The 16,283-nt window shown below is 41.7% G+C and overlaps 2 protein-coding genes across 7 annotated transcripts in view; one reads left to right on the top strand and one right to left on the bottom strand.

The window, feature by feature from the left end:
- Nucleotides 1-260, bottom strand: part of LMBRD2 (LMBR1 domain containing 2) — a 59,457-nt gene extending 59,197 nt beyond the window's left edge. For 3 of the 4 annotated variants that reach the window (XM_072605810.1, XM_072605814.1, XM_072605815.1), the window contains exon 1: nt 129-260. The gene's annotated coding sequence lies outside the window, so the exon portion shown is untranslated. The remainder of the gene's footprint in view (nt 1-128) is intronic. The other variant, XM_072605813.1, reaches the window with a different exon arrangement.
- A 215-nt stretch (nt 261-475) lies between these two features.
- Nucleotides 476-16,283, top strand: part of SKP2 (S-phase kinase associated protein 2) — a 31,496-nt gene continuing 15,688 nt past the window's right edge. The window contains exons 1-2 of one of the 3 annotated variants that reach the window (XM_072605818.1): nt 476-803; nt 1,211-1,470. In XM_072605818.1, the coding sequence (XP_072461919.1) occupies nt 796-803; nt 1,211-1,470 (268 nt within the window). In that variant the 5' untranslated portion in view covers nt 476-795. Of the gene's footprint in view, nt 804-933; nt 1,471-12,279; nt 12,559-16,283 lie in introns of those variants that run through there. The other 2 variants (XM_072605816.1, XM_072605817.1) reach the window with 2 other exon arrangements.

The following is a 16,283-nucleotide window of genomic DNA, read 5'->3' as shown; positions in this document are numbered from 1 at the left end:
GGGGCAGGCGACCCCCCCCGTTCCTTTCCACGCCTACCCCCACCCCCGGCCGCAGTGTGGTGATGCTTCCCAGGACAGACTCGGGATCCCGGGGAGCCGCCCCTCGCCGGCCGCTGCCCCCGACTCACCCGGACGACTGCGCCCCCCTCAGCAGGCGCGGCGGGCCCTCGGGGTCGCCATCCCCGCCTCGGCCGTCCCCCACGGCGCGTTCCCGGAGCCCCGATCTCACCGTCCCGCCGGGGGGCTCCGTGGGCCAACGGGCAGAGGGGCCGCGAGGACCCGCCGGCGCCTCCGCCGTCTCGGGGTGAGCGCGGAGCAGGGCGCCAGGCAGCGCAGGAACACCGGCTGCCTTCAGGCCGGTGACATTTCTCCGCCGGCCCCCTCCTTCCCTTCCGCTTCCTCGTGCCTACGTCACCGCTCTCCCCAGGCCTCGCTGGCGTCCCGCCCCGCAGGGGCTTCTGGGTTATCGTAGGCGGGGCCGGAGTGGGAGGAGAAGTGAGAAGGGGCGCGCGAGAATACGAAGAGTGGGCTGAAGAGACGGCCGCAGACCGACGATTTGGCAGGAGGAAGGAGACTACAAATCCCAGCAGGCAGCGCGCCTGTCCGGGGCCGCCTACCGAGAGAGGGAAAAGGTTCCGCGCGCGGGTTGAATGGGACGCTGCCCTGCTGGGTCCGGCTCTGCCTGCGGGGCGTGGAGGTGCGGCTGCGGCTCGTGGACGCGGGAAGCCTGGAGATCCGGGGCTGAGCCATTCATGCGAGGACTTAAATCCCCTAGTCTGCCCCGGCAAGTCCATCATGCACAGGTAACCAGACCTATTTGCGGGGGTGCACAGCGGAGGTATGGAGGAGAAGGAAAATGTGGATGCTGTGCCTCTCCCCTGGACCTGCGCTGTTTAGCCTTCCCCGCTTAGGCGCTTAGGGGCACGGTAAGTTGGCCAATGGAGGCTCTGGCCTCGTGGCTCTGGGAGCTTCTCTCCAGCCTCCCCGGCCGGGCGTGGGGGTTCGTGTTTTTTCCTCCTCTCCCCCGTCTCCCCCTCCCCTTCTAGGCTTTTTAGATAAATGCACATGTACCCCAGCTCACCACTTAGCAGCCACCCGGACGGCTGAGACTCCCCTGTGCGTTCGCTGCCTGTGCCAGCCCGGGTTGGTTTGGCTCGGACGCTTCGTGGGGGGGATGCTCATTGATGGAAAGCTTGTCAATTTCCTGCAGGAAACACCTCCAGGAGATTCCCGATACAAACAGCAATGTTAATTTCACCTTCACGTGGGGCTGGGACCTCCACAAGACCTCGGATCTGCTCTCAGGCATGGGGGTTGCAGTTCTGGAGAAGGAAAAGGTGGACACTGAAAACATCCCCCAGGAGCTGCTCCTCACGCCAGCCCCTCCGCCCAAGAAGCAGAAGGTGAAAGCCAGGGAAAAGGACTTTGTAATTGCCCGCAGGCCCAGGCAATCCAAAGAGAATAGTTCAGGTAAGTCTGAAAGCCTGAAGTTTGCTTGTTGTACTGCAACACTTCCAGGAGTTAGTAGAAAACTTTTAGGGATGACCGCTAAGCACCAGATCATAGGTTCGGAGATGGAAAGGGGCCCGTGGAGTTCAACCCCCTCTTTCCACAGATGAGAAAGTTGGTAAGAATAAGGTCTTAGGGCAAGACAGGTAAGTATATGTCAGAATCAGGACTTGAATCCTGGTCTTCAGACTCTAAATCCAATAGTGTTTCCAGATGTATTATATTTGCAGATCTCAGTTTGGAGAGTCCATTGAATTATGAAATGGTATATGGGGGACAGAGCTATCAGGATCTGGTGTCCCTCATCTTAACACATACTGGATTTGTGACTTTTGGCTAGTCTCAGTACTTAAGACAGTTATATTGGTACAGGGATGTTCCTCACCCTTTGTTTTCTAAACTGATTTAATTATTGTTCCCAACAAAAAATATAGATTAGCCAATGCCTTCAGTCTTGTCCAGGAACATTTAAAATTTTTACCTTCTGGTCATGATCTGCTTGAAGATATATCTAGGTACATTCCAACCTTTTCACTAGATTTGTGACATGCAGAAGTGAATACATAAATCATGGGGAAGAGTTTGTAAGGTGAAGATCTTGCAGGTTTGTGCTTTGGTTTATACTGTGCAGTACTGCCCTGTACTTATGCATGGGCCTTTTTTCTACAGTCTCTACACTTGGTATTGGATAAGCACTGAATCCTAGATGGGCAATTAAGGACCTTAGGCTTACTCCTAGGTTAGAGTGCCAGACAGGGAGTCAGAAACTCTTCCTGAGTTCAGACCCAGCCTCAGCCACTTACTAGTTGTGTGACCTTGGGCAAGTCACTTAACCCTGGTTGTCTCAGTTTCCTTATCTGTAAAATGAGCTGGAGAAGATGGCAAACCACTTCAGTCTTTGCCAAGAAAACCCTAAATGGTTTGAATAAATGGAGTCAGGGAGAGTTAAGCATACTAAAAAGACAGAAATACAACAAAAGGCTTACTCCCCTGTGGCAAAAGGCTAAGTAAGTATTAGATTAAGTGATGACCTTACCTGAGAAGTAGGGGGAGGAGTTAAAAAGTTTGTTCTGTCCATGAAGTTCTGGAACAGAGGCAGCCTAAGTCTGGTTTCAAAGGCTACTGACCTTACAAACAATTTAGATTATCCCGAGGGGAAGAGAGGAAAGCAGTGAGGTGCAATATCAAAATAATAGACTCATTTCTTTTTTTAAATTCATTTATGTTTTCAGTTTTCTACAATCACTTCCATAAGTCTTAGATTTTCTTCTCCTTCTTTACCCTTTCTTCCCCCCTCCCTCCCCAAGATGGCACACAATCTCATGTGGGTTCTATACATACATTCTTATTTAATGCGTTTTCACCTTAGTCATGTTGCATAGAAGAGTTAAAATGAATGAGAGAAACCATGAGAAAAAACAAAACATAACCCAAGAGAAAATATTCTGCTTCATTCTGCAGTCCTGTTCCATAGCCTTCTCTGGATGTGGAAGGCATTTTGCCTCAAGAGTCCATTGGGAATGTTTCAGGTCCTTGCGTTGCTGTGGTTGTCTAAGTCTACCAGAAAAAGTCCTCCTGCGCTGTGGTTGTTACAGTGTACAAAGTTCTCCTGGTTCTGTTCCTTTCACTCAGCATCAGTTCATATAAGTCCTTCCAGGCCTCTCTGAAGTCTTTCTGTTCATCATTTCTTTTAGCACAATAGTGTTCCATTACTTTCATATATCACAGCTTGTTCAGCCATTCCCCAATTAATGGGCATCCCTTCGATTTCCAGTTCTTGACCACCACAAAGAGAGCTGCTATAAATATTTTGGTACATGTGGGACCCTTTCCCATTTTTATGATCTCTTGGGGATACAGTCCTAGAAGTGATATGGCTGGGTAAAAGGGTATGCACATTTTTGTAGCCCTTTGGGCATAGTTCCAGATTGCTCTCCAGAATGGCTGGATCAGCTCACAGTTCCACCAACAATGAATTAGTGTTCCAACTCTCCCACATCTTCTCCAACATTATCATACTCCTGTTTTGTCATGTTAGCCACTCTGATAAGTATGATGTGGTACCTCAGAGTTGTTTTGATTTGCATCTCTCTAATCACTAGTGATTTAGAATATTTTTTCATATGACTACGGATAGCTTTAATCTCTTCCTCTGAAAACAGCCTCTTCATATCCTTTGACCATTTATCAATTGACAATGGCTTGTATTCTTATAAATTTGACTCAGTTTTCTATGTATTTTAGAAATGAGGTCTTTATCACAGACACTACTTGAAAAATTCTTTCCCAGTTTTCTGCTTCCCTCCTAATCTTGGTTGCATTGAGTTTGTGCAAAAACTTTTCAATTTAATGTAATCAAAATTATCCATTTTGCACTTCATAATGTTCTCTGTCTCTTGTTTGGTCATAAATTTCTTCATCCTCCATAAATCTGACAAATACACTATTCCTTGCTCCCCTAATTTGTTTATAGTATCAGCCTTTATACCTAGATCATGTGTCCATTTGGACTTTATTCTTGTGTAAGGTATCAGGCATTGGTCTATGTCCAGTTTCTGCCACACTGTTATCCAGTTTTCCCAGCAGTTTTTGTCAAACAGTGAGTTCTTATCCCGGAAGCTGGGGTCCTTGGGTTTAATCAAACAGTAGACTTATATTCATTGACTACTGTGTCTTGAGTCTCTAACTTATTCCACTAGTCTGCCCCTGTATTTCTTAGCCAATACCAAGTAGTTTTGATGATTGCTGCTTTTTAATACAATATGAGATCTGGTAGAGCTAGGCCACCTTCCCTTAGTATTTCTTTTCTTTAATTTCCTTGATATTCTGGACCCTTTTGTTCTTCCAGATGAATTTTGATATTTTTTTTCTAGCTGTAGAAAATAATTTTCTGGTAGTTTGATTGGTATGGCACTGAATAAGTAAATTAATTTGGGTAGAATTGTCATTTTTGTTATATTAGCTCAGTCTACTCACGAGCAACTGATGTTTTTCCACTTACATAGATCTGACTTTATTTGTGTGAAAAGTGTCTTGTAATTGTGTTCATATAATTTCTGGGTTTGTTTTGGCAGGTAGACTCCCAGATATTTTATAGTGTCTACCATCATAGCTTCAAATGGGATTTCTCTTTCTATTTCCTGCTATTAGGCTTTGTTAGTAATATATAGAAAAGAAGATGATTTAAGTGGGTTTATTTTGTAACCTGCAACTTTGCCAAAATTGTTTATTATTTCGAGTAGTTTTTTACTTGATTCTCTAGGATTCTCTAAGTGTAATCATCATATCGTCTGTAAAGAGTGATAACTTAGTTTCTTCTTTGCCTATTCTAATTCCTTCAATTTCTTTTTCTTTTATTGCTAAAGCTAACATTTCTAGTACCATATTGAATAACAGCAGTGATAATGGGTATCCTTGTTTCACCCCTGATCTTATTGGAAATGCATCTAGCTTTTCCCCGTTACGTATGATGCTTGCTGAAGGTTTTAGGTAGATGCTACTTATTATTTTATGGAAGGCTCCATTTATTCCTACGTTCTCCAGTGTTTTCAATAAGGATGGGTGTTGTATTTTGTCAAAAACTTTTTCTGCATCTATTGAGATAATCATATGGTTCTGTTAGTTTTGTTGTTAATATGATCAGTCATGCTGATGGTTTTCCTAATATTGAACCAGCCCTGTATTCCTGATATAAATCCTACCTGATCATAAGGTATTATTCTCATAATAAGTTACTGTATTCTTTTTGCTAATATATTATTTAAGATTTTTGCATCTATATTCATTAGAGAAATTGGTCTATAATTTTCTTTCTCTGTTTTGACTCTTCCTGGTTTAGGTATCAGAATATAATTCACTTGTAAATTCATCCGGCCCTGGAGATTTTTTCCTAGGGAGTTTATTGATGTTCAATTTTTTTTTTCTGAGATGGGGTTATTTAAGTATTCAACTTCCTCTTCTGTTAATCTAGACAATTTATATTTTTTTAAATATTCATTCATCTCACTTAGATTGTCAAATTTATGGGCATACAATTGGGCAAAGTAATTTCTAGCTATTGTTTTAATTTCCTCATTTTTGATATTGATAATTTGGTTTTATTCCTTTTTTGAATAAATTGACCAAAGGTTTATCAATGTTATTGGTTTTTTCATAAAACCAACTCTTAGTTTTGTTTATTAGTTCAATAGTTTTCTTAATTTCAATTTTATTAATCTCTCCTTTGGTTTTCAGTATTTCTAATTTGGTATTTTCTTGGGGATTTTAAATTTGTTCTTTTTCTAGCTTTTTCAGCTTCATTCCCAATTCATTGGTCTCCTCTTTCTCTATTTTATTCATGTAGGTGTTCAATGATATAAAACTTCCCCTAAGAACTGCTTTTGCAGCATCCCATGAGTTTTGGTAGGATGTCTCAGTATTGTCATTCTTTGAATGAAGTTGTTGATCATTTCTATGATTTGTTGTTTAACCCACTTAGTCTTTAGGATTAAATTATTTAGTTTCCAATTAATTTTTCATCTCTCTTTCCATGGCCTTTTATTATATATAATTTTTATTTCATTATGATCTGAGAAGGCTGCGTTGACTATCTCTGCTTTTCTGCACTGGATTGGGAGGTTTTTATGCCGTAGTATACGGTCAGTTTTTATATATGTGCCATGTACTACGAGAAAAAAGGTATATTCCTTTCTATAGACTGATTTCTTCAACAGTGTTTGTTGGGTGCCTGCTCTTTACCCAACATTATCCAAGATTAAAAAAAAAAAAAGATGTTATAATCCTGGTAAATCTATGCAACCTAAGCAAACCACTTAATATCCCTAGGGGGTTGGACTGGGTGAGTTGTTAAGGCTCCTCAGCTCCAAACCAGCTATAATTGGGAGGGTAAACCCTCTGAGATTGGTCCAAATATACTATCCTTATATCTTTTTGAAATGAAAAAATAATCCAAATTTATCCTGGAAAATAACCCTGTGTTCAGGTTTTATACAGAATAGATTTAGGGGATTAGGACAATATTGTAGTTCATAGAAGAGCTTCTTCTTTTCAGAAAGTACTGCTGACCAATCTCCTATGGCTTTTTGTTTAGCGTCCAATTTCATGACCCCATTTTGAGGGGTTTTCTTGTATAAAGTTACTTTTGCCATTTCCTTCTCCAGCTCATTTTACAGATGTGGAAACACTCAACCAGAGTTAAGTGATTTGCCCAGGGTTACACAGCTAAGTGTCTGAAGCTGGATTTGAACTCGGGAAGATAAGTCTTCCTGATTCCCTGCCTGGTCCTCTATCCACTAGGTGCCACCTAGCTGCCCTTCTCCTGTGATTTAGTGGGCCAGTTATAACAATAACCACTACCACCCCTGCTTTTTTAAAGTAAAGAGGAGGATAATTTTTTGAGCTATCGAGTGAAGCCCTGAATAAAATCATACTTAACCCCATTAACAACAAAAAAAGATCAGCTCCGGTGTAGCGACCAGGTCACAAGTTGAAAGACAGTGTAAAGAGCCATATTTGGGTTCAGATCCCAGCTCTGCCAGTTACATCTGTGCGGCTTTGAGCAAGTCACTTGATTTGTCTGAGCCATCTTTAAAATAGTAGGGGAGGCCTTGTTGAATTAGATGATGTCCAAGGTCCTTTCCTGCTCTCCTACTACATAGACAAGTGCAAGATTTTTAAAGCTGTAAGTTTATTTCCTGTTGAATTTTACCTTTCCTTTCATGCAGTTGCTATTTGATGTATTTAATAATACACTGAAAAAACAGTGTATTTTGTTCCTTGGGAAAGCACCAGTGAAGACAAACTTTCTAGGTGATTGGCATCCGGACCCACCTGGAACCTGTACCCACAGTTATCCCTTTGACAGCCTGTCCCTTTTACCTGCACAATCAATGACCAACAATTCATTAACGGTCCCCTTTGTGGAAGGTACGGATCAGGGCCTTGTGATTTCTGTGATAATTATGTGAGTCCATAAAATTACAGGACTTGTCTTTCCTGGCTTTGAAATTCCTGCCATCAATTTCTAGTTGTTTCTCTTTATCCTTGTTGTATTATTCTGGACTCCAAGTTGCTTTCCCAATTTTCTCAGTGACATGAACACCTAACTCAGTTTTTGTCTCCACTTCATCTTGTCTCATCAACCTCAGGGGCTTCAGCATTTATTTTGGTAATCTCTTTGGCATCCTGAACCACACAGGCCTTTTCAGCTTCTTAGATTTCAACAACCTTCTGCACCTTTCAGCCATACACCAACTCCTTCCAGCCTCAGCTTTGCAAAGATCTGTCCATCTCCCAAGATCCTGACGCTCTCCTTCTCCACACCTCTCCATATGCCTACAGACATTAGTGTTTGTTGTTTTTCAGTCATGTCCTACTCTTCGTGACCCCATTTGGGATTTTCTTGGCAAAGATGGATTCTGGAGTGGTTTGCTGTTGCCATTTTCAGCTCATTTTACAGATGAGGAAATTGAGACCAAGGGGGTTGTGACTTGCCTGGGGTCATCCAACTAGTGTCTGAGGCCAGATTTGAATTCTGGAAGATGTCTTCCTGACTCCAGGCTTGGGGACTCTACAGACCATTCCCCCTACTTGCCCTCACAGACATTATTAATTCTAACCCTAGAAAAGCTTTCCCTTAACCTCTCTTGCTCCAATTCTTTTCCTTCTCAGCTGTATTTCGTGAAGAAGTAATTCATATCCAAAAGACTCTGCTTCCTCGCCACCCATACTGTCTCCTTGAAGGCTGTCATCTGTTGTACTGAAAGTACTCTCCAGAGTCACCATTGACCTCTTAATTGCCAAATCCAGTGACTTTTCAGTCCTTACCTTCTAGAACTCTAACTTTTGACAGTTTTCCTCCTGCATACTCTTCCTCATCCCTTATGGTTGGGATTGGCCACGTTTTGGGATTTAGCCACTCTCTCGCTTGGTGATCTCTGTTCCTCCTATGATTTCACCACTACTTCTATCTAGAAAACTCCCAAATCAACATTTTTAGCCCTGACCTTTTTCTTTTGAATGTTAGCTACTAATGAACAGCTTGGATCTTCCACCTGCACCTCAAATGCAGCAAGTACCATACTGAGCTACTTAACATTCCAGTAATAGAATGTGTATCTTGTTCCAACAGAACTGCCCCCCATATGCCGTGTTCTTCCCTGTGATTCGTGTCTTCTCTAGTCCTTCTTTACCTATTGAATTTAACTTTCTTTCACCTCTAAATCTGACTTGGTTATTTCTGTCAGTGATGACCATTTTCATTTTGTCTCCTGTGTTTAAGACCAGTATTATTATCTTTTATTCATCCTTCTCAGCCCATGTAGGTAGTCAGTCAACAAATACTTGGCACGTGAAATTTTTTTTTTAAATAGGATATTATTCACCCTAGAAGTAAAGGATGGATCTGGCTCCCCAAGGCAGATGCCAAGTTAGGAGTAATCAGGAAGTGGGAATGTCTCATACACATTTCTGTTTCCTGGACCGAGATTTAAAGTAGGGAAAACAGCATAGTGAAAACTGGGTAGGTAGGTGGTGCAGGGATAGACTGCTGCGCCTGGCATCAGAAAGGCCTGAGTTCAAATCATACTTACTAGCCGTGTGACCATGGGCGAGTCACTTAACCCTGTTTGCCTCAGTTTCCTCATCTGTAGAATGAGCTGGAGAAGGAAATGGCAAACCACTCCAGTATCTCTGCCAGGAAAACCCCAAAAGGAGTCATGAAAAGTCAGAAAAGACTGATATGACTGAACAGCAAAGACTAGAGCGAGAACAGGAGGCCGCATTGTACAGTGAAGAGTCTTGGGCTAGGTTCATATCCCACATTTGACCCTTACTAGCTGTGTGACCCTGGGTAAGTGTTTTATTATCTCTGGGCCTGTTTCCTCATCTACAGAAAGAAGGGGTTGAACGAGATGGCCTGTGGGCTCTTACAAGATCCCTCTGGCTCTGGGTAGATGATGATACCTCTTCTAACTCCGCAATGTCCTGGCCATCTGATCCCTTTGTTCAGTTCCCACTGTCATCACCTTAGTACGGGAATAAATCATCCCCCAGATGGACAGTTGCAGCAGCCTCCTGACCAGTTATCTTCTCTCTACTTTTAATCTGTCTTTCATACTGTTTCCAAATGACGCTTCCTTGTAGTGGTATGGTCATCCTCAGATATCAGGTATCAAAATGTAAACTCTTTCCCCCTTTCATTGAAGACCCTCGGTAATCTAGCACCACTCGCTAATCAACTTCTGTGGCAGCCTCCCCTCATCTCCTTACCATATACCATGTTCTTTATCACTTGGCATGCTTTCCCATACTCCCTTACCTGTTGAGTATCTACCTATTTTTAAAAAATATTTTATTTTTTTCCCCAATTACATGTTAAAACAATTTTTGATTTTTCTTTTTAAGTTTTGAGTTCCAGTTCCATTCCTCTCCCTCCCACCCTAAGATGGTAAGCGATCCAATATAGGTTATACATGTGAAATCATGTCAAACGTTACCATATTACTCATTTTCATCAAGAAGACTCAGCAAAAAAAAAAAAAAAGTGAAAAATAGTATGCTTCAGTCTGTATTCAGACAACACCAGTTTTTTCCTTTGGAAGTGGATGGCATGTTTCATCAGGAGGCCTTTGGGATCACCTTGGATCATTGTGTTGCTGAGGACAGATTCACAGTTCTTCATAGTACAAAAGCTGCTGTTACGAGGACAGTGTGCTCCTGGTTCTGTTGACTTCACTTTGCATCAGCTCATGTAAGTCTTCCCTGGCTTTTCTGAAACCGCATCTTGCCTGTCATTTCTTACAGCACAGTAGTATTCCATTACAGTCATATGCCCCAGCTTGTCCAGCCATTCCCCAGTTGAAGGGCATCCCTTCAATTCTTTGCCATCACAAAAAAAAGCTGCTCTAAATATTTTTGTTCAGAGAGGTGCTTTTCCCTTTTTGTAAAAAATCTCTTTGGGATAGAGACTTAGCAGTGGTGTTGCCAGATCAAAGTGTATGCACAGTTTTATAACCCTCTGGGTATAGTTCCAATTTGCCCTCCAGAATGGTTGGATCCATTCACAACTCTACCTTAGATGATGCATTAATGTCCCAGTTTTCCTAGGTCTCCTTCAACATTTATCATTTTCCCTTTTTGTCACATTAGCCAACCTGATAGGTATGAGGTGGTACCTCAAGGTTGTTTTAATTTGCATTTCTCTACTCAGTAGTGATTTAGAGCATTTTTTTCATAGTGACTATAAATAGCATTGCTATCTTTTTTCTGAAAACTGCCTGTTCCTATCCTTTGGCCATGTATCAACTAGGAAATGACTTATATTCCTATAAGTTTCACTCAGTTCTCTATATATTTGAGAAATGAGACCTTTATCAGAGATACTTTCTGTAAAAAAAAATTTTCCCTGTTTTTTGCTTTCCTTCTGATTTTCACTGTGTTGGCTTTGTTTACGCAAAAAACTTCAATTTATATAATTGAAATGATCTATTTTATATTTTGTATTGCTCTCTATCTTGGTTTGGTCCTAAATTCTTTCTTTATCCATAGATAAATTATTCCATACTCTCCTAATTTGATTATGCATTTTTTTATGTATAAATCATGGATTTATTTTGATCTTGTCTTGGTATATGGTGTGAAATGTTGTTCTATACCTAGTTTCTGCCATAGTTTTCCAGTTTTCCTAGCAGTTTTTTTCAAATAATGAGTTTTTGTTCTAAAAGCTTGGACCTTTGGGTTTATCATATGCTAGATTACTATGGTCATTTGCTGTAATGTGTTGTATACTTAATCTATTCCACTGATCTATCCACCACGCTTTATTTCTTAGCCAGTACCAGATTGTTTTGATAATTATCTACCTATTCTTTTAGATATGCTGTGTTTTTCAGGAAGTCTTCTCTGATCTTTCCCCATCTCTTTCTCTAGACTTTGTTCCCCCAGGACTTATCCCATAGATCCATAATGAAGATTTGTCGAATGGAATTGCTTTTATGCATAGAATCTAACTGGAGGTAACAAGATATATGAAAATACAAGTGCTGAATGAGTGATACAGGCCCTGAGTGACGTAGGATTCTATTCTAGAGTGATCACCTTGGGCTGGGTGTTTGGAGGACATGGGTGTCACAGAGAACAAATGGAATCAGACCTGATCCAGTGTCCTAAGGACATTTGTTATGGACCAGTCAGGTTGTAAACCTTTTTTTGTTAGTGATCTGAAAGCAAAAAATATAGGTTTGGAGAATTTTTTTTTTCTTTTGAGAGAAAAAGTATAGCAATGATAAAATGTCAGACCATTGATGAAATGGTTTTTAATGATTTTTTTCCCTCCTAAAGAAAAAGTAATCATGTATAATAAGTAAAAATAATATCAGACACTTAGCATGAAGAGCTCTTCCTAATAGCTCGGGGAGGGAGGTGCTACTACAGGTGTTACTAGCCTTATTTCACAAATGAAGGAACTGAGGTTCAGGGTGTTTGAGTGTCTTGTATATATGTAGTAAGTGTTAGGGACAAGGTGTCAGCCCAGTTCTGCTCCCAAGTCTGGCGCTTGCCTTGCTAAGCTGCTTCTCAAAGAAGTAATGTCTCAGTAAGTGAAGATAAAAATGTAAGAACAGGGAAGTTGAAAAGTGATAAATTCTCATTTTGACTTCTTCCCTGGATGTTTTCCAGGGGTGGTAGAAGAGATGATGGGCCAGACAATTAAAGTGGAAAGATGAGCAGCAAGGATGACACGTGATTTTATGGGAGAGCATTTTGTAAGCACGTTATTTATGGGTACCTTGTGCTTGCTCCAAGGATCTCCAGCTTTATCACCGTGGGTACTTCCTTAGGAGAACTGACATGGGGGAATGAGGAAAGAGGGCATGATAAGGGGGGTAGTACAGTCTTCAAAGAACCTTAAAAATCTTAGAATCTCTCTAGTTGGAAGGGAACCAGGAGGACAAATGAGTCTTCTATCAAGAGGATCCTCAACAATTGATCTTTCAGCCTGGTACCATCGAAGCTCATTGAAAGAGACCTGTATTTGGAGTCAAGACAACCCGGGTTAGAATCCAAGCCTTGCCACTTAATACTTGAGGGACCTGAAGCAATCCCCTTAATCTCTCTTAGGTCTCAGTTTCCTCATCTGTAAAAGGAGGGAGTTTTAATGGATGCCATTTGTAGTCTTAAATCTGTGATCCTGTAGGTCTTAAGAGATGAAGAACTCACTATCTACTGAGGCAACCCATTCCACTTTGAGTTATCTAATCATTAGGAAGTTTTTTTATCTATGAAGCACAAAACTGCCACTTATGACTTCCATCCACTGCCCTAATCCTACCCTCTGGAACCAGGCAAAACACCCACTGTGTGCCAGGCTGTGTACTGAGTGCTGAAGATGCAAAAAGAGTCAAAAGATATTCCCTGCCCTCAAGGAGCTTCCAAACCAATGGGGTAGATAGACAACATGCAAAAAGGTGATGTACAAATAAGCTATATACAGAACAGATAAGAAATGATTGAGAGGGGAAAGGCACCGGAATTAAACAAGTCTAATTCTTCCATTTTTCAAATACTTACAAACCTAACTTGTGTCTGTCCCTTTTTAGCCTTTCCTTCTTCAGTCTGAACATTCCTTGTTTCTTTTACCTGTTCTTATGGAGCAGTTTTTTAACCCTGTTAGCGTCCTTGTCTCCCCTATGGATGCAATACAGCCTCAACTTGAGCTTAAAATATGGTGCCAAACTATTAATGCAGCCAAGGTGAAGGAACTTCTCTGGTCACTGTGTCATCATTGTGTCATCCTGAGGTGTTGGAGGTATTACTAAGCTCAGAGTTCCCAGATAAGGAAGAATTACCACAGAACTCCTTGAAAAGTCAGGGCACTACTTCCAGGGTATAAGCATATCAGGTAGTTTTTCTGTGGATGAGATATAAATGAGCATGAGGAAACTCATTCCATGAGATAACTCACTCGACCTGTATACCTGTCATCTGCTGGTGTATAGTGAGGGTTGCCCCTGTGATGGAGGTGTTGGCCCTTGCCCCATTATGTTTCTATATCTGGTGAAAATAGCCCGGGGCTTCCACCAGCCTGTTTAAAGAGGCTGGGTCATGTGGAACTATATGGGTGTCCTATATAAGGTGATTAAATACCTAGAGGTGGAAGGAACCTCAGATGCCATCTGGTCCAACTCCCTCATTTAAAGATGAGTCAACTGACACTCAAGAGGTTAAGGGATGTGCCCAAGGTCACACTGTTTGTCAGTATTAAAAGTGGAATTTGAACCCAGGTTCCGGGACTCCTGGGCCAATGCTCTGTTTTCGCTGAAGTAGTTTTCCACAAACTGCTTCTCATCTCTTTATATTAGTTTAATAAAAACTACATGTACTAAAACAGATAAGCCCTACCAAGACACCTCTCACTGATCTTTAGGATAAATTGTGTGTGTAGGACACCTGTTTTGAAGAACTCACCCTCCAGGAAACAGTCCAAAGCTCTTGCCTCACAACTGAGTCAGATATGGGGAAAGAGAGTTTATTTTATCCACAGATGTTTGTAATCCTGACTACACTCCAGGCCCTTTAACAGGGGATAGGCAAAAGATGCCATTAAACAGATGTCAGGATGACTGACCTATCGGCTGTGGCTACTTAGATTGCCCAAGATTTCAGCCTTAACTAGAATGGAGCTCTCACCAAAGTATTTTCTCCCCCTCTTGTCCACTTTGACCAAAGAAAGAGGACTGAAATTGGAATTCCAGGCTTCTTAGAGCCTCAGTTTCCTCGTCTATAAAAAGGAAATAAGAATACTCTGACTACCTACACCATGGAGCTACTATGCCAGTCAGATCAACACCACCCACACACACAGTTTTGGACTAATATTTTATATACATTTATTTCAGTTTTAAGATTTACAAAGTACCAAAAAAAATTTTTTTCCAAAGTGCTTATCCTATTTCATAAAGGTAGGGAGGAGCCAACTCTGGAGGGTCTTCACTGCCAGCCCAGGAGTTTAGTAGGGAGTCAGTGAATATTTTGGACCAATTCAGCTCCCTCATTTTACGGAGGAGGAAACAGATCTCAAGCAGTGAAGTGATTTGCCAGTCACACAGCTTGTAAGTATAAGAGCTGGGATTTCAACCCAAGTGGCTCTTATTCTGAGTCTAGTGTTTACTGCATTTCAAGGGAGCCTTTAACAGAAACTTGGCTCCATGTGAGGCAGTGGCCACTTACCACTGTTAGACCATGAGGAGTCATTCGTCAGGGATGTGAGATCAAGAAAGGACATTATTTGCTTAACCTGCAGAAAGAACTGTACCTTCCTGGAGACAAAAACTCCAAAGCACGGCATGTTAACAGGACCCCTCTGTGTGTCTTGGTGGAAAGGCACGCTCTTCCCAGATGGCTGGTTTTATTTCTTTTTTTAAATGAATGTTATTGTTCTTTGTGGTTAAGCATAAGCTACTTCCCCTGAACAAACTGCAGCAAAAGTAGCTAGACTTGAGGGAGAAGATTTAGGCAGGTGTGTGAAATTGAGCTTGTTTACGTTACAAGTACAGTTGGGGACAAGACAAATTCATCTTGTTTTGGCTTTTGCATTTTATTTATAGAGTTAAAGTCAGAAGAGACCTTCCAAGATTGTTTAGGCCCAACCTCTCATTTTAAAGATGACCCAGAGGTGGGAAGGTGACTTGCCCAAGGTCACGTGGTTTGTTAGTAGTCTTGGGTTGTTTTTGTTCGAATCTGTGTCTGTCTTATGTTCAGGAAATTGACTTCATATGCTCTTTAAAAACCTGGCTCAGGTAGAGCAGAAAAGATAACCTGATTTTCTTTTTCTCAGCAAGTAATCTGTAAGCATAGGCATTTATGGTCATAAGTTTGAAATTAAGTTTTTCTTCCTTAAGTAAGCAAAATGCTTGTTTAAGGTTGCCAATATGCTCGGTAACCTGGATAATATTTTACTGTTCCAAGACATTGTTCCAGGACATCTTCCCCTCCTATAAATCAGGTATTTATTAAGTGCTAATAATAATTAAGTGCACAGTGCTAAGGGCTGGCTACAAAGAATACCTCAGGGAGCTTATGTTCTAGTAAATGCATGGAAATAACATACAAGATAACCTGCAGAATAGATGAAAGGTAAATAGAGGGGAAGGCTCTATTAGCTGGGGGTGGGGTTTGGGATCGGGACAGGAAAGGCATCCTGCAGAAGGTGGTGTTGGAGCTGAGTTGAAGGAAACTAGGTATTCTAAGAGGTGGAGGGTAGGGAGTCTTGTGGGCATGAGGAACAGTTAGACGGAATGTCATGTACAAAGAACAAGATCCTTTGTTATCTGTATGTTTGGGGTAAGGGGAAGGGCAAAGAGGCTGAAACTTGCTGTGTAACCAAGTGGAACATCTTGCTTTAGGGAGACAGTGAGTTCCACATTCTTAAACCTCTTCTAACTGAGTTTGGTGTGACCACTTGCCTGAGATTGTATTGGGAGGAAAGGGGTGGAATTAGATAGAGGTGGAATTGCATAAACTTTGAATTGTTTGAAACTCTTACTCCAGAAGTATTCAGAATAACAGAATTTGTCACCCTCTCCAAATTCTTGAGAGCCCAGTCCAATAATTTTTGCAACGGGCTGAAACTGGGGGAAGCTGAGGTGTGTTCTGAGCAGCCACCATGGATTCTAGTAAGAGAGCAACAGAGATATTGAAATTTGCAGGTAACCGCTGAAGCTATTTTTCTAGTTCCTTCTGGGGCAGGAACTAGTCCCAGGACGTGATTGCTGGTAGAA

This window comes from Notamacropus eugenii, chromosome 4, assembly GCF_028372415.1.
Source record: "Notamacropus eugenii isolate mMacEug1 chromosome 4, mMacEug1.pri_v2, whole genome shotgun sequence".
NCBI classification, from domain to species: Eukaryota; Metazoa; Chordata; class Mammalia; order Diprotodontia; family Macropodidae; genus Notamacropus; species Notamacropus eugenii.
This window is presented reverse-complemented; position numbering and strand designations above follow the sequence as displayed.